This window comes from Lissotriton helveticus, chromosome 9, assembly GCF_964261635.1.
Source record: "Lissotriton helveticus chromosome 9, aLisHel1.1, whole genome shotgun sequence".
Classification (NCBI taxonomy): Eukaryota; Metazoa; Chordata; class Amphibia; order Caudata; family Salamandridae; genus Lissotriton; species Lissotriton helveticus.
In genome coordinates, this window is record NC_136070.1 from 1,249,919,363 (window position 1) to 1,249,939,787 (window position 20,425).

At 49.2% G+C, this 20,425-nt stretch overlaps 1 protein-coding gene across 1 annotated transcript in view; it reads right to left on the reverse strand.

Annotated features, from left to right (window-relative positions):
- The window catches only part of CELSR3 (cadherin EGF LAG seven-pass G-type receptor 3), a 786,585-nt gene that overhangs the window by 255,938 nt on the left and 510,222 nt on the right, over window positions 1–20,425 (reverse strand). The window contains exons 6-7 of the mRNA XM_078661784.1: window positions 19,100–19,257; window positions 16,726–16,889 (exon numbers count right to left, since the gene is read on the reverse strand). Coding sequence (XP_078517910.1) covers window positions 16,726–16,889; window positions 19,100–19,257 — 322 coding nt within the window. The remainder of the gene's footprint in view (window positions 1–16,725; window positions 16,890–19,099; window positions 19,258–20,425) is intronic.

Sequence of the window (20,425 nt, forward strand, 5' to 3'; positions counted from 1 at the left end):
GCCTAGACCTCACCGTCACAAGCCTAGACCTGCACCGTCACAAGCCTAGACCTACGCTGTCACAAGCCTAGACCTGCACTGTCACAAGCCTAGACTTGAACTGTCACAAGCCTAGACCTCACCGTCACAAGCATAGACCTCACCGTCACAAGCCTAGACCTCACCATCACAAGCCTAGACTTGAACTGTCACAAGCCTGGATCTGCACTGTCACAAGCCTGGATCTGCACTGTCACAAGCCTGGACCTGCACTGTCACAAGCCTAGACCTCACCGTCACAAGCCTAGACCTGCACCGTCACAAGCCTAGACCTCAACGTCACAAGCCTAGACCTCACTGTCACAAGCCTAGACCTGCACCGTCACAAGCCTAGACCTACGCTGTCATAAACCTGGATCTGCACTGTCACAAGCCTGGACCTGCCCTGTCACAAGCCTAGACCTCACTGTCACAAGCCTGGACCTGCACTGTCACAAGCCTAGACCTCACCGTCACAAGACTAGACCTGCACCGTCACAAGCCTAGACCTCACCGTCACAAGCCTCGACCTGCACTGTCACAAGCCTAGACCTGCACCGTCACAAGCCTAGACTTGAACTGTCACAAGCCTGGATCTGCACAGTCACAAGCCTGGACCTGCACTGTCACAAGCCTAGACCTCACTGTCACAAGCCTAGACCTGCACCATCACAAGCCTAGACCTCACCGTCACAAGTCTAGACCTGCACCATCACAAGCCTAGACTTGAACTGTCACAAGCCTGGATCTGCACAGTCACAAGCCTGGACCTGCACTGTCACAAGCATAGACCTCACCGTCACAAGCCTAGACCTGCACCGTCACAAGCCTAGACCTACGCCGTCATAAACCTGGATCTGCACTGTCACAAGCCTGGACCTGCACTGTCACAAGCCTGGACCTGCACTATCACAAGCCTAGACCTACACTGTCACAAGCCTGGATCTGCACTGTCACAAGCCTGGACCTGCACCATCACAAGCCTAGACTTGAACTGTCACAAGTCTGGATCTGCACAGTCACAAGCCTGGAACTGCACGGTCACAAGCCTAGACCTCACCGTCCCAAACCTCGACCTGCACTGTCACAAGCCTAGACCTGCACCATCACAAGCCTGGATCTGCACAGTCACAATCATGGACCTGCACCGTCACAAGCCTAGACCTCACTGTCACAAGCCTAGACCTGCACTGTCACAAGCCTAGACCTACGCTGTCAAAAACCTGGATCTGCACTGTCACAAGCCTGGATCTGCACTGTCACAAGGCTGGACCTGCACTGTCACAAGCCTAGACCTCACCGTCACAAGCCTAGACCTGCACCATCAATAGCCTAGACTTGAACTGTCACAAGCCTGGATCTGCACAGTCACAAGCCTGGACCTGCACCGTCACAAGCCTAGACCTCACTGTCACAAGCCTAGACCTGCACTGTCACAAGCCTAGACCTGCACCGTCACAAGCCTAGACCTGCACTGTCACAAGCCTAGACTTGAACTGTCACAAGCCTGGATCTGCACAGTCACAAGCCTGGACCTGCACTGTCATAAGCCTAGACCTCACCGTCACAAGCCTAGACCTGCACCGTCACAAGCCTAGACCTGCACCGTCACAAGCCTAGACTTGAACTGTCACAAGCCTGGATCTGCACAGTCACAAGCCTGGACCTGCACTGTCACAAGCCTAGACCTCACTGTCACAAGCCTAGATCTCACTGTCACAAGCCTAGACCTGCACCATCACAAGCCTAGACTTGAACTGTCACAAGCCTGGATCTGCACAGTCACAAGCCTAGACCTTACCGTCACAAGCCTAGACCTCACCGTCACAAGCCTAGACTTGAACTGTCACAAGCCTGGATCTGCGCTGTCACAAGCCTGGACCTGCCCCGTCACAAGCCTAGACCTCACAGTCACAAGCCTAGACCTCACCATCACAAGCCTAGACTTGAACTGTCACAAGCCTGAATCTGCACTGTCACAAGCCTGGACCTGCACTGTCACAAGCCTAGACCTCACCGTCACAAGCCTAGACCTGCACCGTCACAAGCCTAGACCTACGCTGTCACAAGCCTAGACCTGCACTGTCACAAGCCTAGACTTGAACTGTCACAAGCCTAGACCTCACCGTCACAAGCCTAGACCTCACCGTCACAAGCCTAGACCTCACCATCACAAGCCTAGACTTGAACTGTCACAAGCCTGGATCTGCACTGTCACAAGCCTGGACCTGCACTGTCACAAGCCTAGACCTCACCGTCACAAGCCTAGACCTGCACCGTCACAAGCCTAGACCTCAACGTCACAAGCCTAGACCTCACTGTCACAAGCCTAGACCTGCACTGTCACAAGCCTAGACCTACGCTGTCATAAACCTGGATCTGCACTGTCACAAGCCTGGACCTGCACTGTCACAAGCCTAGACCTCACTGTCACAAGCCTGGACCTCACCGTCACAAGCCTAGACCTGCACCGTCACAAGCCTAGACCTGCACCGTCACAAGCCTAGACATGAACTGTCACAAGCCTGGATCTGCACAGTCACAAGCCTGGACCTACGCTGTCATAAACCTGGATCTGCACTGTCACAAGCCTGGACCTGCACTGTCACAAGCCTAGACCTCACTGTCATAAGCCTAGACCTCACTGTCATAAGCCTAGACCTCACCGTCACAAGCCTAGACCTGCACCGTCACAAGCCTAGACCTGCACCGTCACAAGCCTAGACTTGAACTGTCACAAGCCTGGATCTGCACAGTCACAAGCCTGGACCTGCAGTGTCACAAGCCTAGACCTCACTGTCACAAGCCTAGACCTCACTGTCACAAGCCTAGACCTGCACCATCACAAGCCTAGACTTGAACTGTCACAAGCCTGGATCTGCACAGTCACAAGCCTAGACCTTACCGTAACAAGCCTAGACCTCACCGTCACAAGCCTAGACTTGAACTGTCACAAGCCTGGTCTGCGCTGTCACAAGCCTGGACCTGCACCATCACAAGCCTAGACCTCACAGTCACAAGCCTAGCCCTCACCGTCACAAGCATAGACCTCACCATCACAAGCCTAGACTTGAACTGTCACAAGCCTGGATCTGCACTGTCACAAGCCTAGACCTCACCGTCACAAGCCTAGACCTGCACCGTCACAAGCCTAGACCTACGCTGTCACAAGCCTAGACCTGCACTGTCACAAGCCTAGACTTGAACTGTCACAAGCCTAGACCTCACCGTCACAAGCATAGACCTCACCGTCACAAGCCTAGACCTCACCATCACAAGCCTAGACTTGAACTGTCACAAGCCTGGATCTGCACTGTCACAAGCCTGGATCTGCACTGTCACAAGCCTGGACCTGCACTGTCACAAGCCTAGACCTCACCGTCACAAGCCTAGACCTGCACCGTCACAAGCCTAGACCTCAAAGTCACAAGCCTAGACCTCACTGTCACAAGCCTAGACCTGCACCGTCACAAGCCTAGACCTACGCTGTCATAAACCTGGATCTGCACTGTCACAAGCCTTGACCTGCACTGTCACAAGCCTAGACCTCACTGTCACAAGCCTGGACCTGCACTGTCACAAGCCTAGACCTCACCGTCACAAGACTAGACCTGCACCGTCACAAGCCTAGACCTCACCGTCACAAGCCTCGACCTGCACTGTCACAAGCCTAGACCTGCACCGTCACAAGCCTAGACTTGAACTGTCACAAGCCTGGATCTGCACAGTCACAAGCCTGGACCTGCACTGTCACAAGCCTAGACCTCACTGTCACAAGCCTAGACCTGCACCATCACAAGCCTAGACCTCACCGTCACAAGTCTACACCTGCACCATCACAAGCCTAGACTTGAACTGTCACAAGCCTGGATCTGCACAGTCACAAGCCTGGACCTGCACTGTCACAAGCATAGACCTCACCGTCACAAGCCTAGACCTGCACCGTCACAAGCCTAGACCTACGCCGTCATAAACCTGGATCTGCACTGTCACAAGCCTGGACCTGCACTGTCACAAGCCTGGACCTGCACTATCACAAGCCTAGACCTACACTGTCACAAGCCTGGATCTGCACTGTCACAAGCCTGGACCTGCACCATCACAAGCCTAGACTTGAACTGTCACAAGTCTGGATCTGCACAGTCACAAGCCTGGAACTGCACGGTCACAAGCCTAGACCTCACCGTCCCAAACCTCGACCTGCACTGTCACAAGCCTAGACCTGCACCATCACAAGCCTGGATCTGCACAGTCACAATCATGGACCTGCACCGTCACAAGCCTAGACCTCACTGTCACAAGCCTAGACCTGCACTGTCACAAGCCTAGACCTACGCTGTCATAAACCTGGATCTGCACTGTCACAAGCCTGGATCTGCACTGTCACAAGGCTGGACCTGCACTGTCACAAGCCTAGACCTCACTGTCACAAGCCTAGACCTGCACCATCACAAGCCTAGACTTGAACTGTCACAAGCCTGGATCTGCACAGTCACAAGCCTGGACCTGCACCGTCACAAGCCTAGACCTCACTGTCACAAGCCTAGACCTGCACTGTCACAAGCCTAGACCTGCACCGTCACAAGCCTAGACCTGCACTGTCACAAGCCTAGACTTGAACTGTCACAAGCCTGGATCTGCACAGTCACAAGCCTGGACCTGCACTGTCATAAGCCTAGACCTCACCGTCACAAGCCTAGACCTGCACCGTCACAAGCCTAGACCTACGATGTCATAAACCTGGATCTGCACTGTCACAAGCCTGGACCTGCACTGTCATAAGCCTAGACCTCACCGTCACAAGCCTAGACCTGCACCGTCACAAGCCTAGACCTGCACCGTCACAAGCCTAGACTTGAACTGTCACAAGCCTGGATCTGCACAGTCACAAGCCTGGGCCTGCACTGTCACAAGCCTAGACCTCACTGTCACAAGCCTAGACCTCACTGTCACAAGCCTAGACCTGCACCATCACAAGCCTAGACTTGAACTGTCACAAGCCTGGATCTGCACAGTCACAAGCCTAGACCTTACCGTCACAAGCCTAGACCTCACCGTCACAAGCCTACACTTGAACTGTCACAAGCCTGGATCTGCGCTGTCACAAGCCTGGACCTGCCCCGTCACAAGCCTAGACCTCACAGTCACAAGCCTAGACCTCACCATCACAAGCCTAGACTTGAACTGTCACAAGCCTGGATCTGCACTGTCACAAGCCTGGACCTGCACTGTCACAAGCCTAGACCTCACCGTCACAAGCCTAGACCTGCACCGTCACAAGCCTAGACCTACGCTGTCACAAGCCTAGACCTGCACTGTCACAAGCCTAGACTTGAACTGTCACAAGCCTAGACCTCACCGTCACAAGCCTAGACCTCACCGTCACAAGCCTAGACCTCACCGTCACAAGCCTAGACTTGAACTGTCACAAGCCTGGATCTGCACTGTCACAAGCCTGGACCTGCACTGTCACAAGCCTAGACCTCACCGTCACAAGCCTAGACCTGCACCGTCACAAGCCTAGACCTCAACGTCACAAGCCTAGACCTCACTGTCACAAGCCTAGACCTGCACTGTCACAAGCCTAGACCTACGCTGTCATAAACCTGGATCTGCACTGTCACAAGCCTGGACCTGCACTGTCACAAGCCTAGACCTCACTGTCACAAGCCTGGACCTGCACTGTCACAAGCCTAGACCTCACGGTCACAAGACTAGACCTGCACCGTCACAAGCCTAGACCTCACCGTCACAAGCCTCGACCTGCACTGTCACAAGCCTAGACCGGCATCGTCACAAGCCTAGACTTGAACTGTCACAAGCCTGGATCTGCACAGTCACAAGCCTGGACCTGCACTGTCACAAGCCTAGACCTCACTGTCACAAGCCTAGACCTGCACCATCACAAGCCTAGACTTGAACTGTCACAAGCCTGGATCTGCACAGTCACAAGCCTGGACCTGCACTGTCACAAGCCTAGACCTCACCGTCACAAGCCTAGACCTGCACCGTCACAAGCCTAGACCTACGCTGTCATAAACCTGGATCTGCACTGTCACAAGCCTGGACCTGCACTGTCACAAGCCTGGACCTGCACTATCACAAGCCTAGACCTACACTGTCACAAGCCTGGATCTGCACTGTCACAAGCCTGGAACTGCACGGTCACAAGCCTAGACCTGCACTGTCCCAAGTCTAGACCTGCACGGTCACAAGCCTAGACCTGCACTGTTTAGCGCACTACAACATACTTACAGCAGGCTTTGGATGTGGCTACTGCAACCTCTACCTTTCTTCAGCAGCCTCCGGCAGTCACTGGCCTAAGACTTTGTCAATCATGCCAGAAAGGTATTTCTCTCCCAGCTATTGTTATTGACTGTTCGGCTGTATCTTTCGCAACCATTGAAGAGCGTGCAAGGAATTGCGGACGGAGTATTTTAACCAGTGCCTAATTTGTAATTGAATGAGTGCCAGTGCTCGAGGCTCTGCTCTGAAGCCTGCGGCCGGTGCAATTAAGTGTAAGCCACTGAATACCAAGGCTGTGCAGTCTTCATTCCACCACAGGCCTCTTTAACCAGCTGAGCTCGTCATGTAACGCGGCTTTTTTAAACAAGCATTGGCATTGCCAATAGGTCTCGCTTGGGGACCTTATAAGTATTTAGTTTTGCAGCACAATATCCTTGTTGCATAATCGGATATTGTGCTGCAAAACTAAATACTTACTGTTGCTATCTCTTCTTTCCTTATTGTTGTTTGTGTAAGGGGTGTTTTCATTGCTGCCAACATATTTCCTTCCCTGTTCGTGTTTGTGTGAGGGGCGTTTTTCACTGCTGTTAACTCTTCCTTCCATATTCCCTTTGTGTGAAGGCGTTTTCACTGCTTCTAACTCTTCCTTTCCTATTCTGTTTGTGTAAGGAGGTTTTTCGCTGCTTGTAACTCTTCTTTCTCTATTCTGTTTGAGTTAGGGGCGTTTTCAGAGATGCTAACTCTTCCTATCCCGTTCTTGTTTGTGTGAGGGGTGTTTTCTCTGTGGCTAACTCTTCTTTCCTTATTCGTGTTTGTGTGAAGTATGTTTTCACTGCTGCCGACTCCTCTTTCCCTGTTTGTGTGAGGCGCGTTTTCCCTGCTGGCGCCCAACATGTCCCTCCCTATCCTTTGTGTGTGGTGGTTCACTGCTGCCCCCGTGAGAGCCCCTGCTCGGTGTGTGTGGGTAGTTTCCAGTTCTGCTTCCCACCGGTGCTTACTCTCTCTTGCTGCTGTTCTGTCCCGCCATTGAGTGCGAGGGGAGCTCGCGCCTCTGGTCCCTGGGATGAGCCTATTGCATCGATCTGCGTCGCGCGCCAGTGCAGATGGCGGTTACAGCAGCATGCATCTTCAACAAACAAGCTCCACTGCGGGCAGGTAGTATTTAAAACTAGGAGCCCGAGTGTAGTTCCAGGACGGCCAGAATCCGAGCTTGTTAATGGCCCTTTATTAACGACTAGTGCGTAGTTGGAGGGCTGTGTTAATTAGGAAACCCTGCATTTCACAGTCTGCTAATTGGAATGTCAGGGTCATCAATGCCGGGAGGGAGAGTGTGTCGGAGACGTGGGAGCGAGAGAGGCAGTGAGTGGATTCGTACAAACATCATGGCACGACAAATCAGTGTGCATGTGTGCACGAGAGTGAGTGGGTTTTCATGAGAGGGGGTGGGCGAGCTTGCCTCCGAGAGAGTACAAAGGTTATGGGACGGGAATTAACTAATGAAGTGCACATGTGTATATGTGCGAGATAAAGGAAAAGTTAGCGTGTTTGTGAGAGAAGTTGTTCTGTGCACGTGAGAGATATAAGATGAATGAACTTTAGAAAAAAAAGGATTTAGGTGTAGCGGTATGAAGAGGAAGTAGGACAGGCAAAGAGAGAGGATGTGAAAAGGTAGAGGAAGGAAGAACAAATGGAGAGGAATCGGAGAAAGGGAGCCGAGGGGGTGCGAGGGATGAGGGAACACGGCCTGGGGGAAGCTGGCTGGGGAGGGGGAGGAGAAATGCAAGGAAGGCTGTGTGCGGCGTAATTAGGGGAGGAGAAGCCGAGAAGCCGCAGAGCGCACGCTGGGCGAAGCCCTTTGATGTGCTCTGCGGCAAATGGAGGGAGGCTGATGCGCGTTCATGTTTGAACACGTGGTTCACATGAACTGCAGGAAAACGCCATGAAAACGCCAGCAAAAAGCTGGTGGTTTCATGATGTTTTCGCCGCTTGAATTCTCGCTCCGCTCGATGCGCATGCGCGCATCGATAGGTCGCGAAAAGCCGCGCAGCGCAAAAAAAGCCGCCGCACGCATGCGGTTAATCCACTACCAGACACTCCCTGCCCCTTTAGCTCTCTCTTGCAGGTTTCTTGTCTCTCACTTTGTGGCAGTTTTTAGGTCTCGCCTAGCGTTGTAGCGCGCATGCGCTGTTCGTGTAGCGAGATTTAAAAAACTCACCTATTCACTACATAGTGCCGAGCAGGAATCGGGGTCCGCTCCTTGACTTCCGTTAGGTCTCTTCTCTCCACAGCGCGGGGATACGCCAGGAAGGCGTTACCAGTCGCTTTATAAGCTCCTTTATTATTATTATTATTATTATTATTATTATTAAAAGTATTTTGTGTAGAGGGACTTCTGTTACCGCCCATGGTTTCAATTGGGCAATGTTGATATTTATGTTAAACTTTCTGTTCTGATTGGTGTTCAGCGGGTTTTTGTTACCGCCCTATATATTTTTTTACACGCCCTTGGGACAGTGAGTCTACGGCGTGTCTTGCTCATGCTGCCTGCACACGCCAGTCGGGTCTCTGATTTGTTGGCAACTAGCAAATAAGCACTGGGATTGGTGGACCTTGTCAACCAATCAGAGAGCCTACTGGCGCGTGCAGGCATCGTAGGCAAGACACGCTGTAGACTCGCTATTCCAAGGGCGTGTCGAAAAAACGCACCATTATTAGAGAGGAGCAGTGGATGGATCTTGCAGCACTGGGCTGCGTCGTCAGGAAGAAAGAACCCCTGGTGTAGGGGTCCCCCAGTGTTCAGCAGAGGAGCGGGTCCCCACCCTGCATTGGCGCTGTGTTCGGAGCGCAACTGGTGCTCTTTCAATCGGGAGCCCACCCGCAGTTTAAAGACCGCCGAGGGATGTATCTTGCAGCGCTGGGCTGCAACGTCAGGAAGAAGGAACTCCCGGCGTAGGGGTCCCCTAGTGTTCAGCAGAGGAGTGGGTGCCCACCCTGCATTGGCGCTATGTTCGGAGCGTAACTGGTGCTCTTTCAATCGGGAGCCCACCCCGCAGTTTAAAGACCGCCGAGAGATGATCCTGCGAAAAGAGGAAATCAGGCCAAGTTGCCTGACTCGAGCCGGGGCCTTTGTAGGAGGCTGGCGAGGCCTCCAACCACAGGGCGTCTGACCGGAAGTGCATGGAGTCCGGAGCGGGATCCCCCGTGAGTTTGGGAGAGCCCTGCGGTGCTGATTGAGAGGAGCCCCGGTGAGGAGGGTGCTCCCCAAAGTCTATCTAGTCCTAGAAGCGGCACGTGAAGCGCGGCGTGGTGAGCGGGGCTCCAGTGATTGGAGAGAGCCCCGCGGTGACCTGAGAGGAGAAGGAGGCAGCGGCGGCAACCCAACGTGAGAGTTGCGAGGCTGGTGAGGCAGCGGGACTCTGTGCTGGGGAGAGCCCCGAGTGAAGCTGACCTGCTGCGGAGGGGGCCCGAGGCACATTGTCGGTGCCTGCCCCGCTGCACTTGCTGAGGAGGAAAGCAGCGACACCAGGAGAGAGAGAGCCCGGTGAGTGGGGCTCAGTGCTGAATTGGTCGTTGGGGGGTGCGTCGGGGCACATTTTCGGTGTCCCCCTCCCCCCTCCTGTAGTCGCCCGGAGGGCACCATGAGTGCCTTGCTGTGTTCCCAGCTGCCCCACGTGACAGTGGGCAGCTGCAACGTTAGGGCCAAAGCACCTTTTAGAAGTCCCGGAGTGGGACTTGGGGGCACTCCTTAGCGAGGCACAGTGGTGCCATTCCCAATTCCAGCTGCACCGCAAGAGAGAGCAGGCAGCTGCATCACGGGGGCATTTTCTTTTGGAGCAGCATAGGAAACGACAGTGTAGTGGGGGAGTTGTATACGGGAGGCATGGCTCTAAGGGGGCCGGGTCTCACCGGTGCTGAGCACGAGCAGTAACTTTATCCTATTAGCATTACAAATACATTATTACATTAACACAAGCCATTAACATTTACAAAGCCAATAGCTCACAAATGCAATTAATAACTTTTCCATTTACAAAGTTAAAAAATAAATTTTAACAAAACATAAACAATATACAAAACAATGTCATTTACAAGGCCATTTACTCAAAACAATGTCACTGCGAGACCTATTGCATTGTAAATACTTGTTCCATCTTTCTCCGCTTTGTGTAGATTTCCATCTCTTGCTCTCGGGAAATATCTTTAAAGTGGAAAAATGAGTGCTGGTTTAAAAAAATTTACTCCGGTGGCCCCAACTAGCAACCACCGGCTCAAATGAAGCACTGATTTTACCACTACAAGCCTCCCAGCTGGCTCTTCGGTGCGCTCATCACTCTTGTGTCTTTGCTGCTAGCTCCCTCCAGACATCCTCTGTCTCTCACCGTTTCTTTTCCTCCTCTCTCTCTTCCGTGCCATGCTCCTCTTTGTCCTACCTCTGTATGCCAGTCTGCATTTCCCCCACCCTTCCCTCTCTTGTGTCAATCTCTGCTCCTTCCTCCTCACTCTTTCCTATGTCACTTCCCCACCCACCCACGTGTCCCACCAGTGCTTCCGCCTCTCCCCAAGTCCTCTTCCCCAACATGGGAGAAGTGTGGCTCAATGGTTAGAGCAGGCAGACCTTGATGCAGAGCTCTGGCCAGGGACAAGGGTTCGATTCCCGCCTCGGCGGGTCTCCGGCTCATTAATTCCCCTGACTGGATATTCTCGCCTCAGTGCCTGTTCTGATCATGGGTCCCACGCTGCAACTCTGGGCAATAGCTTGCTTAGTCTCCACAACGGCCCCAAAAGCGCTGGGATGCCTGGCTGCACCAGGGGGGTGCCCAGGAGTGGACATTTCCCAGGAAAGCCAGGAAGGGTTCCTAAGCGGTATACGGACAGCGCCGGGACACCTCCGGTGGAGGTAGCTGTGCGCTTTACAAATTCCTACATTTACATTTACATTTACCATAGCTTCCCCGATATCTTGTCTCCTGCCCTTTCCATCCCACGTTATCGCTTCCGCATAACTTCCTATTCTCTTCCCCAACCACCTGCCTGAATTATCGGCCCAACAGCAACACAAAGAGAGATGGGAGACTGCCTCCAATTCTGCCAATGCTGGTTCTCATTGAAGATAAAGGGGGCCTGTGTTGAAGGCTTACTTGCCTTCATTACAACCCTCTTTTGTTTATTTTTTAAATGAATCTTGGGTGGGAAGGGAGCTTTCATTATAGTCCTTCATTTCTTTCTATATCATTGAAAAAGGTAGAGCAGCTTTAATGAAGGAAAGAAGTCGGGCAAATGAGTGGGATAATCTGTCCAGCATATAGGTGCGCGCCAAAGTGAAAGTTATGTATTATTACCAAATAGATAAACTTGAGACAAACTAAGAAAGGAGGCTTCCTCAAGTAACAATTAGAATGCAGCTTCTTTGAATTACAATACTAAATTTATTATCACTATACAAAACTATTCAACATTCATTGCAAACAAAATGTTCTATTGTTCGTTTCATCAATACCAGATTCCTCATCCAATATACACAATAATTAGTGGCTTCATGGAAACATCCAATGCTTTTAAGATTGCTTGTGAATATAATATCAAAAGGTAAACTTCACAGACCCAAAACCAGAAAGAAAAAACAAACAAACGATAATACAATAAAATTAGTTCATAAAAAAGGAAAATCAAAATGGTAGTATCTTCAAACAGTTGAGCCACCCAAATCCTTTATAAAGACCACCAGCCCACACGTGTTTTGCAACTCCCACGATTTTTCAAGGCTGAAGCCAAATTAATAGTCTCATCCAAATGCTATTCCTTTCACATTCCCTGTGTACAACCTTTGACATAGAACTTAAGTGAGACTGCCACAATTCCCATGAATAAGACGTGTGCAGAAGGCTGTCTTATATACTGAAATAATGTCAGACCCCATGATAAGGGATTCGTCTTTCGTTACTCAATCACAGGGTTCCTGTAGACGCGGAGCCTCCTTTCTTAGCTTATCTCAACTTTAATGAAGGATTCTTTATCACCTGAGATTCAGGTCACGTAGAAAGAAAATAAGGAATGTAATGGAAACAAGGAGCCATTAATATAGACCTTTCTTTTCTTAGAGGTGTCTGGCTTTAATATTTTAAGAAAACGTGGTATGGGGTAACCCAGTATCCCTCAGAACCTGGGCAGTACTATTTGAATACAAACAGAGACCGGGCCAAGGGCCAGAACCCCTGATCAATCCCCGCGACTGGCTCCCCACATCTACCCCAAATCCACATTGATGGCATTACGCACGCCTAACACCGACTGCGCTCAATACAATCCACACCTATGGTCAGATACCACAAAATTTACATGTCCTCACTGCAACGTTAAGTTACAGATAACCAATGAAAAAATCAAAACGCATGCTGTCACTGCATCTATGTCTACCGACATCACCGCTGCACTAATTAATGCACGATCCCTTGTCAAGCACCGGCAAGAAATACACGATCTTATTATCAATAACAACCTTGATTGTCTCTTTCTCACGGTGACATGGACGGATGGAGCATCCGATCCTGACATGGCAGTTGCGACCCCCCCAGCCTATAACGCCTATCGCCTAGATAGAATGGGGCAGCGCGGAGGAGGACTAGCCATCATCGCCCGCGACCACATAACAGTCAGAATATCTCACATCCACTCCACCTCCTGCGAAGCCCTTCTTTTCGATCTTAAACTCACCCCATCGTTTCATTTTAAAGGCATCCTCCTATACCGACCACCAGGCTCTCGCACCAACTTTCTAGCAAATCTGGGTGCAATACTAGAAGCTCCATTGCTGGAAGACTCATTTACATTATTGGGCGACTTGAACTTCCATCTTGAGAATACATCTGACAAAGACACCTGCTCCTTGATATCAGACATGCACACCATGAGTCTTCGGCAACTGGTAACCACCCCCACCCATATAGCCGGTCACACGTTAGATGGCATCTTTACTATTTTTGCAAGGCGTGAATATAATAGATACCTTACCAATGCCATGGACCGACCACTTCGCCATTTTAATAAAAATATCAGTCACATTAAATAGACTCAGACCCCACTCTGTACTGAAACCACAAACCATCAAAGTTTGGAAGGACATTGATCACGCTGAGCTAACGACCTTACTTGAAAAAACCCGTCCTGATTCAACATTTGATCCAAACTTGGCCACCCGACAATTTCAGGAGTGGATAGGTACCGCCACCCACTCCTTAGCCCCAACTAAAAAACTCTCTAGAAATAGAGCAACGCCATCAGCCCCATGGTTTACAGAGGAGCTCCGTATTAAGAGGCAAATCTGTAGAAACAGGGAGAGACACTGGCGCAGATCCTACAGCGCTGAAAGCAAGACCAGTTATAAGGAAGCACTCGGACAATACAAAGCCTTTATTGTCGAGACAAAAAAATCCTATTTCACTGAACAAATCAATTCTGCTAAAAACTCAAGCAAAAAACTTTTTGAGATAACTAAGGTCTTAACGGGAAACGCACCGGACCTGAATCCTCCACAATCCCAAGTCTTTTGTGATTCTCTGGCTGATTTCTTTTTCACAAAGGTGAATGATATATATCAAGCATTCTCCACAAAAACAGTAATCAGCTCCCCCACATCTAACAACGGGATCAATAATATCGAACTATCTCAGTTCTCAGACCTTGGAGAAACACAAATCAAGGAAATAACGGCCACAATTAAATCAGGCTCAGCATTAGATCCCTGTCCTCTAAAAGTCATTCGTCCGATCATGGACTATCTCTCCCCTGACATTGTATCAATCTGCAACACAATGTTCAGAACTGGGATATACCCAGACTCCCTTAAAAACACCTTGGTTAAACCCTTACTTAAGAAAGCTAATCTGGACAAGGACCAACCAAAAAACTACCGCCCCATAGCCAGTCTTCCCTTTTTAGCCAAGGTAGTGGAAAAGGCTATGAACTTACAACTCTCGGAGTTCATAGAAAAACATCAACTACTGGACAACACTCAATTTGGTTTTCGCAAGTTCCATGGAACCGAAACTGCCTTAATAAAAGCTACAGAGGACATAAGAGTGATACGGGACCAAGGAGGTACAGCAATACTCGTATTGCTCGATCTGTCGGCAGCCTTCGACACGGTCGACCACAAGATCTTGATCGACCGTGCCGAAAACCTGGGCATCCGCCACATGGCTAGAAATCTGCTTTCCTCCTTCCTGGCCGGTAGATCACAGGTGGTCACACTGGGGACCTTCCAATCGCACAAGCTGTCACAACCGTGTGGGGTTCCTCAAGGCTCATCCCTCAGTCCGACACTATTCAATATCTACGTGTCGGACATGGCCTCTGTCATCAAGGCCTATGGGATGAGCCTTACCTCATACGAGGATGACACCCAGCTTGTGTTGGCCATCAACGGGAATGGAGACAAGGTAGCCGAAAACTTCCAAGAGGGCATGCGGGCGATCGGTGAGTGGATGGCCTCTAACTGCCTAAAGTTAAATGCTGAAAAAACGGAGGTCGTCATATTTTGACATCTCTCCCCTGGATGGTCAAACACCTGGTGGCACCCTACGCACGGAACACCACCTACACCAGCCATCACCGTCAGAAATCTGGGGGTGATTTTTGACGATAAATTAAATTTCATGGCCCACTCAAATAAAATAGCAGCAACAGCCCATCATAAACTCAGGCTGATCAAGAAAATCATGCCGTTTCTACCAACCTCAGCAGGTAAGACGCTGGTAAGCGCCCTCGTGTTGTCATCTCTTGACTACTGTAACGGCTTATTCATCAACGCCCAAGCAAGAGTGACCAACAAAATGCAGACCATCCAGAATGCTGCAGCCCGTCTCCTGTCTGGAATCCCAAAGTTCTCACCAATCTCTGAGACTATAAGGGACCTGCATTGGCTCAAGATTCGAAACAGGATCAAGTTTAAAGCGCTGTGCATACTCTATAAAGCATTGCACAACTGTGGCCCACATTTCCTGAAATCCCAACTCAGATACCAGTCCTCCATAAGATCGCTCCGATCTAACAACCTTAAAATCCTACAAATACCACGAAAAAAACAGTTAACTGGGGCGATAGACGCTTCCTTGTGGCAGCTCCCAGATTATGGAATTCCCTGCCAGCTTCCATCAAAGACAGCCCATCCCTGACGCATTTCCGCAGAAAGATAAAGACCTGGCTGTTTGATCAAGAATAGTTACCGGCCTAACCTCGGGAATACATTCAAAGTTTCTAGCGCCGAGACGCCTACGGGCAATTGTACGCGCTGTATAAATCTCAAAAATAAATAAATAAACAATGGTTCCGTCGGGTAATATCACTTAAAAGTAATAATCAAATCTTTCAAAAAACATATGCGTTATGAATGCCGCCGCTGACATTGCCAGTGATCTGGACTACTTGCCGGCCGTTTGATGATCATTGTATAACGGGCTGCACTATAACGATTGACCTCCCCACATTCGTTTGAACCACTATGCATTGATTCCCCAATTAGATGGGCAGACTGCATGTTCTGTTGTATTGGAGTAATACAAGCCACGCACTGAATTAACATACTATTGGAGATGACAGCCCCATGAGATTAAATCTCTTAACAAAGAATTAGGAGCCCTTTGGAGATTATTTCCAACAGTAAAAGAATTAGGTGCCATTTTCACTTCTCTTCCCCCGTCCTGAAGAAGACCCGTCAAAGACCCATAATTTAGGCGTCAGCAGGGTCGAAACGTCGACGAATCTTTTCCATAGGATCAGTATACTGGGGTCAAGTAACTTTAGTCTACGAGGGTGGCCTACTTGACCAAAGAGACACTAGTTGGAAACTGGCCTAGAGACAGAATATTCCTTGTCTTTTCCCTTTATTATTTTTTCACAACTGTGTATAGAGCACTATTTATGTCACTAAAGTCACGGAATGTCACTATTCACCTTTTATATTGTTGCGCCGTTGAATATGAAGTATTAATTGTTGTTTTTCAAAGCATTTTTACAGAGAGTCTAACACATGTAAAATATGAACGATAAATTTAACAAATACAGTGATTAAAACTGCTCATGACCCCTGCTCTTTTTGGTTGGTTTTGCATTTTGATGAATCTCTATTGATGAAAACACAGAATATGTTGATTCATAACGCATATATTTTTTTAAACATTTGATTCTTACTTTAAAGTGATATTACCCGACGGAACCATTGTTTAATATTTTAAGGCTGTTTCCAAGCATTAGCACATTCAACTGGACCTACTGGGTTTGTCAATACTATTTTACGGTATATGCGTTTTGGAAGTCTGTATATATTGGCTTTGATGTCTTAGTCACAGCTTTAGTAAAGGTTATTTCATTCTTACAGACGACACCAAGCACATGAACCACAGAACGTGGAGTAATGCTGCACCGACTCAATAGGTGGCCCAAGCGAGGCGCAACCTTCCCCCTTACCTGCAGAGGTCCCATTGTTGGCGATGTAGGAGGCCAGGTCAATCTTCTTGCTGTCGATGTACAGGTCTCTCATGCACCCCACAAACTCCTTGTGCACAACCGGGAAGTTCTCAGGTAGGTTGGGGACGCCGCCAAGGAGGAGGGGGCCTGTCAGGTCCAGAGACCTGGAACAAGAGAAGAACTCTTAGATGTAACACTTAAAACCAGCCTCTAAGAACACGTTAGCCTCAGGGACACACAGACCTCCATCAACCTACAGGGGAACAGTTCTACCTTCTAACTACAAGCTATGTCTTATTTCGCCACAGTAATGTCGGAGTGTTTTAGTAGTTGAGCAGAGAGGACCTCAGAAATAACCATGCACATGAAGGTTTTCCCATTTGTTCATGCTCTGTCCCCTGTACTGCCAACACATTCAGGGTTTTAGGTTTAAGAACTTCATAACGTGTGCAAAAACCTGCCTACAAAGTTTACCATCTAACTTAGGAGTTGGCCTAACGGCTGGGGCGGTCGACCTCGAATATGGGGAACTGGGTTCAAGTCTCGGTAATGACGCTGAACATCCTGTGATTCTAGGCAAAACCAAAATGAATGTGTCCTAATGTAATGCAACTGGTGCTATGTAAGGCGTTCTGATACCTGATTCAGATCAAGTTCGCACTTTATAAAACTCAGTAAAATAAAAAAATAAAAAATAAATATTTAAAAAATGCATCTCCCGAACTGGTACTGAGGATCCCAGTGTAACGTGCTGGCATTAAAGTCAAGGTATAGCACTACCAGGATTAGTGAACTGCGGTGCTGGGTCCAACCTACTGGGTAACTAGCATCATCCTCTAGATAAGCAAAACCCAGTGTGTTGGAGAGCTGCTTGCTACGTGTGTCTGCTGATGTGCAGTGATCGCAGATGTGTTACACAATGGGTTGTCATACTAGTCTCGACTACAGGCATGTTGATCGTAGTGTTCAGACATGCAAATACTATTGTAAAGATGTAGCGAGTTGAACGGGAAGCCCCATATCCCATATTTGCTGGACAAAAGGTGCACTGAGTTAAATGCCGCTGCTGACTTCTAGCATGACTTGCAGGTGGTAAGCTTGAGTTTTGGGAATGTCAATTTATTCTTTCATCGGTTTGAGTTCAATTCATTGAGTTCCATTAATCTGAGCCGTGGTAAGATTTGTTATTTACAGAGCTTAAAAATGGCTGAAACCATGATACACGCTCCATGAAAAGCAATTATTTTCCCTATCCGATCCTATCATTCCAAGTCATCATATGTGCTGATGCGCAGAAGGCGGAGCTTCTGTTTGCAAGATAGGGTTGGTCTCTAAACTTGTAAGCATAAGAGAGTTGGCAACTAGTCCAAGTCTTCAGGTTCAGAGCCTTGCTATGAAGTGGGCTAGTGTCTATGGAAGTACTTCTAGCCTACAAAGGTTTGGAGGTGTGCATGGAATGCGTACGTCTACGTAACATGGACACAGACTTAGGATCACAAATGTCTATCCGAGGCACTGATTCTTTCCAGGAAGTAGGTAGCATGTGCATTGATCCACTGATCAGTGATTTCTCCAGCACTGAATGGTGTTAGGCTGGCCCCTGCAGAGTGGAATCATACTGCCTCTAGGAGGGTGTCTTTAAGCCAGATCCTGTTGCATGTGTAGTAATGTGATTTACCCAACTCTTTCCAATGATTCTAGTGTCTTAGGTGTGAGCAATAACATGTGGCTGGTGCTACTGGCTCATCCTTATTTTCTATAATTCACTGGAGTGATAATGACACCAAAATGGCACAAAATGCGAAATTTAGAATTAAAAAGTACAGCTGGATGATCCAACCTATTCCGCTGCACCCTCTTGACACACAGGTCACCAACCTCACCCTGAGTGATCATGTTTAAATTCAAAATGTTTTCAAGTGTTCATTGCAGCCAAAGCAACAGCTCTTCTCTCGTCTTCAAACTAGAAGGTGACTTTAACTGTTTTGAAAGGTATATACAATGCGTCTGATTCAAATCGCTTGACTCCCTAGTTCAGACCTCTTCTGACGTCGACCCCATGTCGACTCTGTCTGGCCGAGGACTCCTATGATGGGTCTAGGGTCCGCAGTGTGCCTGGATCTCTGGGTAGGCATGTGTTTCTTCACTGGCCATTGATCACGCTAGAACTATGGCCAATGGCCTCACAGGCAGGAAATGGCCGAGCTTCTCTGGACTTCCGAGGGAACCTTACGCTGTGGTCCAAATACTTCCACCCAACATTGAACAAAAACCACCCCACAGGTGTGACTGCATCCCAGCATGCAGTGCGCTCCAATGTGGTGCCATACAGGACCCGCCATCATGTTGCATGGTATAGCTATTACCCACTCACTTCTTGGAACTGGACTGCACGCCCTCTGCTGCACACGAGTAGTTTGTGATCTCCCTAGCGAGCTGCAGCGCCACGGGCATGTCACAGTCGTCCACTGCCAGGATGGCCACCTTCTCCTTGGATGGGCCTTGGGCCGTGCCCATCGAGCCGAGCTTGGGCTAGAAGAGAAAAGACGGCATGAACGCAGGCTCTTACCAGGGCACACAAACGAGGAGCAGGAACAGGTGGAGGCATCAAAGTGCTTTCAGTACGTACCAACACTTTAGGCCTGATTCACAAATTCCACAGTGTGTCTTACTCCTGGAAGTTCATGAAAAAAACATGCCTTTGCAGGAGTAAGAACACAGAGAAAGATTTTTGATTAGGCCCTAATATAAAAGTAACTTACAATCTTTCAACTCATCACTAAGGAGAGCTTAGTTACAGTACTCCACCAACAAGTTACAAGGCACAGAACTTCAAAACTCTGCATTTCAATTGGACAGCTGCAGGCGCCATTGCCTCCTTCTTACCCCCAATATAAAATAGTGTCATCTTATGGCACTAGAGTGAATCTTAACTCAACCACCCTACAACCATTGACCTACTCGCTTGCATCATCTTAACATACACCGCTCCCCTCTCTAGCATGGCAGAGCTCTGCCTGCAGAAAGGCATGTTTGCGAAGGAGGAAGACGGTGTCTGATACCTCAACACCATCACCCGAACTCCGCTTCGTCAAAGGAGAGTGAGGAGTGCCTGTCATCACATTGATTACGTTCCAATTGGAGTTTGGGAGAAACCAAGCCCACCATCAGGGGCTGCAGGAGATGGCACAATGTCCCCTCGTGCTCTCATTGAGATGCCATTAAGATACATCGGTACAAAAGGGGGTGTGATAGACGGAGCATCTGAAGCAATCAAACACTCACACCCAGTCAAAGGATCTGGGTTTAATCCATCACCGTTCTTTAGCCCACTCTGCCACCCCAGTTCAGACATGGCTATATGCAAATACGTCTGACCCTGTGCCTCATGGGAACAGTCCAGCCCAAACTGCCAAGCCATGTCTTCCCTGGACCGGAAGATACATCGGCAGAGCTCTCAGCCCAGCTCGCATGTCCTGGTTCTACCACCGAGAGCAATGCCCTCCTGTACCTTGTGATGGCAGAGGTGCCCTAGAGGAGGAGTTCTGCCACAATCTTGCGTTTTTATATCGAGTCACAAAAATACTGACTCCAGGATGTCAACAACTATTGTTTCGCCAAGGTAAGTATATGTAATTATGGATTTACTATTATTAACTCCAGGTTTACATACCTTAACAAGTTAAGGATAGTAAATCTG